Source organism: Bipolaris sorokiniana (assembly GCF_000338995.1).
Source record: "Bipolaris sorokiniana ND90Pr unplaced genomic scaffold COCSAscaffold_4, whole genome shotgun sequence".
NCBI classification, from domain to species: Eukaryota; Fungi; Ascomycota; class Dothideomycetes; order Pleosporales; family Pleosporaceae; genus Bipolaris; species Bipolaris sorokiniana.
In genome coordinates, this window is record NW_006911898.1 from 78,541 (window position 1) to 86,691 (window position 8,151).

The 8,151-nt window shown below is 49.4% G+C and overlaps 1 protein-coding gene across 1 annotated transcript; it reads left to right on the forward strand.

Annotated features, from left to right (window-relative positions):
• Positions 1-6,274: 6,274 nt before the first annotated feature.
• On the forward strand, positions 6,275-7,017 carry COCSADRAFT_353121 (uncharacterized protein; the record flags this gene model as incomplete). Its single annotated transcript, XM_007699481.1, has 1 exon — positions 6,275-7,017. A coding segment is annotated over one exon (281 nt), but the record flags the coding sequence as incomplete, so codon positions are not given.
• Positions 7,018-8,151: the final 1,134 nt, after the last annotated feature.

Genomic DNA, 8,151 nt, shown 5'->3' on the forward strand with positions numbered 1-8,151 from the left:
GTCAGTGCAAACTGCAAACTGTTTGGTGTTTGCGTTGGCCCAAACACCGCGAGGGGGTGGTTGCGCTTTCGGCGGCATCGTACGAGTGTGGTCAGAAAGAAAAGAAGAAATCTGTGTAGTAGTGGAGTCAAATTGATTTAACACAAAGGAAGAAAAAGCTGAAGGAGAGAGACGGCAGCTCTACATATCGTACGGAGGGAGCGTTTGCTCTCGTGGAAATCCTCCTTCACTAGAGCAAACAAACGCCGCTGCTCCACCGCAAGTTAGGCAGCCGCGTGCTCCTAGGAAAACAAACAAACGCAAACATGTCCGTACGAGTGGAGGAGGGGAGTATTGTAAAGGGCTGCGCCCGTGATCTCTACTGAAGAGGATCACGTGATCTTCGACCACGTGATATACCTTCTGTACGGACACGTGATCAGAAGCGAGCAGGTATAAGAGAAGTCTGTACTTAGTTATCTTCTCTTTTTCTTATCTTTTAGCTTCTGTACGATAGGTAGAAGCATACTCGTTCGCTAGGCCTCTCCGCCCATAACACAACGATTCTAATTAAAGCTTAATACCGCTCGGAACCAAATTATATAGCCAGCTTAATACTCTCTAACTTATAATCCTAGCCCCCCTCTCCTTATATAGTTAAAACTACTCTATTCTAATACTAATGCGCAACTAGATATCCAGCGTAGAGACGCTCTTTAGGAAAAAGATAAGTACCGTAAACGAACCAGCCCGCGATAAGGGCTAGTCCAGCAAATTCAAGGACTTATTAAAATTCCTAAGGTACGTCTTCTTCCGCCGCCTTTACCACCTAAACTAGAGTTACCCTAGACTCCGGCGTCAAAACCTACCTTATCTCGCATAGTAGTTATTTCTACTAATACTTTCTATTATACTATAAAACGGAAGGAAAATAATTTCTTTACAACTAGTATCTATAAGATAGACCGAATCTTATAAGAAAGGTTAGAATAAGACGACCCTAAGAATACTAAATTAGTATAGAACCGACTCCCTTCTAACTACTATACGTGTAACGGGCTGAACGCCCTTTGGATAGCTCCTCGATGGAATCTCGGCCTACTCGCAGAACCCGGGTGCTGTCTCGAGCACCCGGATTCTCTGCGCACCGCCCGAACGACGTTTAGACGACAGCCGCAGGACCCAGAAGCTGCCTCGTGCACCTAGACTTCACCGGTCCGATTGTTACTCGGGTAACCAGCTTGTATATAGACAGCTACGTAGCTTGGGAGCTTAGCTCCTCATCAAATACAACCTCTTGTATACCTCGCGATTGCTCCCTAGAGCGTAGCCCCTTACATTTTGTATTCGATCCCAATTAGACACAAGCCTTAGGCGGACTGTCTTCTGACTAAGCTTCAGAACGTGCTATTAGCATAAGCTAGTAACACGGAGTTGGTGCTGTAATAGGTACGAAAGGCCTTAGCGCAGCGAGTAGGTGGACCGTCGCAAGATAGTACACCTAGAGCAGAGCTTCGCAGGAAGCTTAGCCGTGAGAGACAGTAGGCGAAAGAGTCGCCCAGGACCTGTCAGAAGCCCTACCGTGTCTTGGAAAGCCGAGCCGTAGGCGCAACGTCGCGTAATAAACTACCTGAAGGCCACTCGGGCCTAGCGTACAGTTAGCTAGAAGCGGACGTTGTAGTGAGAAAGTCCTGTTAATCCTCTATCGGACGAGGTGCAGGCCGTGCGATTACTCTCAATCGGAGACGGGATCCCACGAGCGAGACGGCAAGACGCGAGTCTTCCTAGGGACGCGACGCAACAGCGATAGAGCGCTATTTAGATTCCGGCTGGTAATAAGGACAGCCGAAGGTAAGCCCTACCAGTCCTCGCCGACGAGGAGTAGGCCGCAGTCCGGGACTGCGCGAGCAGATCAAGAGACGATCAGAAGCCACACGCGACGATAAGGGGGTACTCGATAAAGTTTCCTTAGAACCCCCCTAAGAACAGTATGATGGAGATTAACGTTCCTAACTTGAACGTAGAAGAGCTAGCGGCGTACGCTACCGCTAAGAGCCAGGCAGGAGTCTCGGACGAAGAGATCCTGCGTGAGATCACACAAATGCTGAGAGAGGACGGGTGGAAAGAGGCAGCGATTGGCCCAACAATTGAAGCAGTTGTAAAACGGTCAACGGTGGTAGGAGAGAGGAGCCCGCCAAGGCAAAAGAGCTCACCGAAGAGCGACCAGAGCGCCATAGTTCAGATGATGGAGTAGATGATGCGACTCCTTGGCCCGATAGTTAGTCGTTTAGAGGCACTCGAACGGAACCAAGCCGAAGGACGCTCGGAAGCCTCCTTAGGAGTCAATACCCCACCACTACCGCTGACAACAACTGCCGAGCTAACGGCCCGCAAGAACAAGTTCCTAGACCCAGAACGTTTCGATGGGACCCGTGAGAACTACCTAGGCTGGAAGTTCGAATGCGAAGGGAAGCTAGAATACGACGTTGCTATGTTCCCAACGGAGGACTCGAAGGTTCGATACGTGCTTAGCCGAACGAAGGATAAGGCAAACCAGGTCCTTCTTCCCTGGGTGCTTGAGAATAAGGAGCGAACGACCGCCGGACTATGGGAGCATATGGATACTCACTTCCAAGACGTCCACTAGCAGCAGCGAGCTCTGAATAAGCTTCGACACCTAAAGCAAGGACGACGCCCAATACGCGACTACGTCTCGGAGTTTAATCAACTCCGCGTAGAGTCCCGACAGACGTTCAGTCCAGCAGTAGCTCGTGAGATGTTCAGCGAAGGACTTGGAGAGGAACTCTAGAAGCTAATGCTCCATACCCCTAAGAATAGGAGTTTAAAGGAGTATATGAACAAGGCAATCGAGCTTTCCAACGACCTGTATCGGATCCAACTGCATAGAAGGAACTAACGGAACGTAGCCTATAATCACGCGCAAGCATCTCCAAAAGCTACCCGGCGAGAGAATAGCCCAGAAGCGATGGACTGGGAACCCTCAAGAGTCAATCGAGCACGAGAGAAGACGAGTAGGCCAAGACGACCTCCGCGGGACTGCTATAGCTGTGGAGAGCCAGGTTATCTAGCCAGGAACTGTCCAAACAACGTTCGGGTCGAGAGAGCTAGAGCCCTCCCTAAGAGCGAAAAACGGAAGCAGCCAGAAGAGGCTGAGGACCTAGCCAACAGCGACTCGGGAAAAGAGGAGCTCTAAGCCAGAGTCTCGGCTTAGAGCCTCTAAAGATGGATCGGCAGACAAGTAGCGAATGGAGTTAATTTCAGCGAAAGCACATACGTCCCCCGCCAATTACTATAGATCTAATTATGAACAACGTAGTTAACGCTACGGCACTAATCGATTGTGGATGTCTCTGCTACGCACTAATTAACAGAAAGTTCGCTTACCGCCACTGTCTAGAGCGCTTTCAGATCCCTACCCGAATAATTAAGGGAGTGAACGGTAAGCTGTTAGAGATCAACGAGGTCGCCCGATTCTCGTTTAAGCTGCATAGGTACGAAGAGTCTGCCTATGCATATGTAATGGATTTGTCCTCTGGCGAGGACGTCTACCTAGGAAGGGGGTGGATGGATCACCGCGATGTGACGATAGCCCCCGCGAAGAAGAGCATCTTTATCCACTCGAAAGGCATTCGAGTGCGATCAACAGAGGGGACCCTATAAGAAGAAGTCCGACGCGTGAACGCCGCCGCATTCGCAGCGCTACTTCGCCAACACAAGAGCGCTCCGAATAGCGTTCAGATCTTCGCCGCGTCGATCGCGGATATCGACAAAGCGTTACAACCAAAGAAGCCCGTGGACATACGAGCGCTGCTACCAACGCAGTACCAGAAGTTCTATGAGCTCTTTAACCCAAAGCAAGCAGAAAAGCTTCCACCACATCGAGGGCCAGGGGTGGACCACAAGATTAAGTTAGAGCCGAAGGACGCTCAACCACTATAGGGACCCCTCTATAGCATGTCGCGCGGAGAGCTCCTAGTTCTCCGAAAAGAACTTACGTCACTTCTCAAGAAGGGATTCATCCGTATAAGTAGCTCACCAGCCGCTACGCCAGTGCTATTCGCGAAGAAGCCGGAAGGAGGGCTCCGATTGTGTATCAACTATCAAGCCCTGAATGCGATTACTAAGAAGAACCAATATCCACTACCGCTTATCCGAGAGACGCTTAATAGCTTAAGCAAAGCTAAATAGTTTACAAAGTTAGACGTTATCGCGGCCTTCTATAAGATCCGCGTCGCACCAGGCGATGAGTGGAAGACGGCCTTCCGAACGAGGTTCGGACTATTCGAATAGCTAGTTACTCCATTTAGTATAGCGAACTCCCCAAGCACCTTCCAACGATATATCAATTGAACCTTAAGAGAGCACCTAGATGACTTCTGCTCAGCCTATCTAGACGACGTGCTAATCTATACTAACGGCGATCTGCGCCAGCATCGAGAGCATGTCCGAAGGGTACTCAGTAAGCTTCAAGCCGCAGGGCTACAGGTGGATATCAAGAAGTGCGAGTTTGAAGTCAAGACAACTAAGTACCTTGGGTTTATTATCGAAGCGGGCAAGGGGATAAGCATGGATCTAGCTAAGGTAGCCGCAATCCGCGAGTGGGAGGCGCCGAGGACAGTAAAGGGAGTAAGATCGTTCCTAGGATTCGCGAACTTCTACCGAAGGTTTATTAAGAACTTCGCACAGCTAGCCGCACCCCTCACGAGGCTCACGGGTGACGTCTCTTTCCAATGGGGAGCCGAAGAGCAGTCAGCCTTTAAGAAGCTAAAGGAGATCTTTGTCACAGAGCCAACGCTGGCGGCGTTCGACCCGGATCGGGAGACAGTACTCGAGTGCGATTCGAGTAGCTACGCGGTAGGCGGAGTGCTATCGCAGTACGGCGACGATGGAGTCTTACGACCATGCGCATTCTTCTCGCGGAAGAATAACGCGCACGAGTGTAACTACGAGATCCACGACAAGGAGTTACTCGCAGTAGTACGATGCCTTGAAGAATAGAACTCTAAACTACGTTCGGTCGAGAAGTTTAAGGTGATCACGAATTATAAGAACCTAGAGTACTTTATAAAACCCCGTATGCTAAACGAGCGTCAGATAAGATAGTCACTCCTACTTGGCAGGTATAACCTAGAACTGCTGTATCGGCCGGGTAAGTAGAATGTAAGAGCTGACGCGCTCTCGAGAAGAGAACAGGACCTACCTATAGAGGCAGAAGACGAGCGCCTACAGAAGCGCTTCGTGCAAATATTCAAGCCAACGAACTCCTACTACGAGAAGTTAGCCGAGGAGAACTCGGACGGCAGAGCTCTAGTGATGGTCGCGAGACCACAAAGAAAAAAAGAGACAGCTAGCACGACTAAAGACCAGTCGGACGTACTAGAGACATAATCCCAGCAGGAAGAAGACACTCCTCCGCCGACTAAAGATAGTTCAGACTAGTCTCCTTCCGAAGAACCAGAGAAAGGAGAAAGAACGCAGCGGAACGAGCTAGAAGAACTCTAGAAGGAGGCGGCAACGCAAGATCGAGTCTACCAAGAAGCGAAGAAGGCAGTAGAGGACCAAGAGCGACGTTTCCCCGCGAACTTAGACCTAAAGTGCTCAATTAAAGACTGCTCAGCAGACGGTAGAGTCCTGTTTTACCAAGAGCGCAAGTAGGTGCCAGACAACGACGAGTTGCGAACGGCAATTATTAGCAGCGCCCACGACTCACTAGTCACCAGTCACCCAGGGCGCGAGCTAACTTACAAGATACTCGCAAAGGACTACTTCTGGCCAAGCATAACCAATTCGATCCGAAGATACGTTAGAAACTGCGACACCTGCGGACGGAGTAAGTCCTGGAGAGAGGGCACGCAAGGCCTTCTAAAGCCACTACCAATACCTACTCGGATCTAGAAGGAGATCTCTATAGATTTCGTTAAAGGGTTACCAGAGAGCGAGGGCATAACTAGCCTGATGGTAATTACCGATCGGCTTAGCAAGAGCGCGATCTTCGTACCTCTTCCGAACACAAAGACTAAGACAGTAGCCCAGAAGTTTATCGAGCGAGTAGTTGCGTACCACTAGATACCAGATACCATAACCTCCGATAGAGGCAGCTAATTCGTAAGCGCCCTGTGGGCGAGACTATATAAGCTTCTAAAGATTAAACGAAGACTGTCAACTACCTACCACCTACAAACCGATGGCGCCACAGAAAGAATGAACAGCGTCTAGGAGACCTATATCCAATCTTTCACGAACTAGGCTTAGGACGACTAGGCACGACTCTGCCCAATGGCCCAGATCACCATCAATAGCAGAAACGCAACGTCAACAGGCATGTCACCATTCTTCCTTCAGCACGGGCACGAAGTGGAGCCGCTGCAGCTAGAGCTAGAAAATAAAAGACGACAGCGGAAACCAGCCGAACAGCTTTCGGACGAGCAGAAAGCAGCAGAGATCGCGGTCAAACTACAGCAAGCTATAGAACTAGCCCAAGCAGGAATGGCAGTCGCTCAACAAGAACAGAAGAGACAGGCGAATAAGACTCGGAGAGAGGCACAGAGCTACTAAGTAGGCAATAAGGTATGGTTGAAGCTCAATCAGCAGTATAGCACAGGGCGAAGCTCTAAGAAGCTCGACTAGAAGAACGCTAAGTACACAGTAGTTAAGGTAATCGATAGCCACTCAGTTCAACTAGACACGCCGCCAGAACCGCACCCTGTTTTTCATATCAACCAATTAAAGCTCGCTAGCAACGATCCTCTCCCAAACCAGGTTCAGGATGACTATCAGCCACAGCCGCTGCAGGTAGACGGAGAAGACGAATAGGAGGTAGAGAACATTATAGCAGAAGAGGTACGCCGCCGTAGAAGAGGGCGTAAGCTATACTACGAGGTGAAGTGGAAAGGGTTCCACCGAACGACGCTCGAACCAGCGGAGCTACTAGAGGACGCTGAGGTAGTAGATCGTTGGGAAGCGTTCACAGAGACCAAACGAGACAGCGAGGGCCGCCTCCCGGAAGGGTTTCGGAGAGGCGATGCGGTATTACCCTAAGGAGGGGGGTATTGTAACGGGCTGAACGCCCTTTGGATAGCTCCTCGATGGAATCTCGGCCTACTCGCAGAACCCGGGTGCTGTCTCGAGCACCCGGATTCTCTGCGCACCGCCCGAACGACGTTCAGACGACAGCCGCAGGACCCAGAAGCTGCCTCGTGCACCTAGACTTCACCGGTCCGATTGTTACTCGGGTAACCAGCTTGTATATAGACAGCTACGTAGCTTGGGAGCTTAGCTCCTCATCGAATACAACCTCTTGTATACCTCGCGATTGCTCCCCAGAGCGCAGCCCCTTACAATACGTACCAAGATGTTTTTAGTAAAATAGCCGCTAATTAGCTACCAAAACATCGCCAATACGACTATAAGATCGTTCTTATAGAACCCCTTCTAAATTAATTTAGTTCTCTCTATAAGTAGAGTACTAAAGAGCTAAAAGCTATAAAGACTTTTATAATAGAAAATCTCTAAAAAGAGTATATTAACTTAAGTTACAACCTATTCGCCTTCCTTATTCTATATGTTTAGAAGCCTAATAGAGACCTCCGCATCTATATAGACTACCATAAGCTAAATTTAATTACTTAAAAAGATACTTATCTAATACCGCGAATAGATAAACTACTAGCTTATGTAACGGTTCGAGTACACACTGAACTAACATCCGAAAGGGATCCGAACATGGGCACGCACTAGCCGAGGGCAGATCTGCTGATATAAAACCCCACCTTCTCCATACCGTAGCTCGATAGATTTTTGATATCCTTTCGTACAAGGCCTATAGGTGTCTATTCGAATTAAGGCTCGTTTGATGTCCCACGCACTCCCATATGCCTCTGAGTGACACTACCGCCGATACTGATCCGAGTAGTCTTGCCTGCGCCGTTACATTATATCAAAAATCTCACCACCGCCGGTGACGGCATTCAAACAATATCGCAGCTGTCTGTTCAGACTACATCCAAAACCAAGTGTTTCCGGAGTTGATCCGGAACCTTACACCGTTACATCTAACATTCACATAGACAGGATCCCATTGATCTCCTGTTGACCGAAGCCTTTGGGTTTGGAATTTCTGTACTCACGCGAGTCGGATTAACTTCGGAAAAG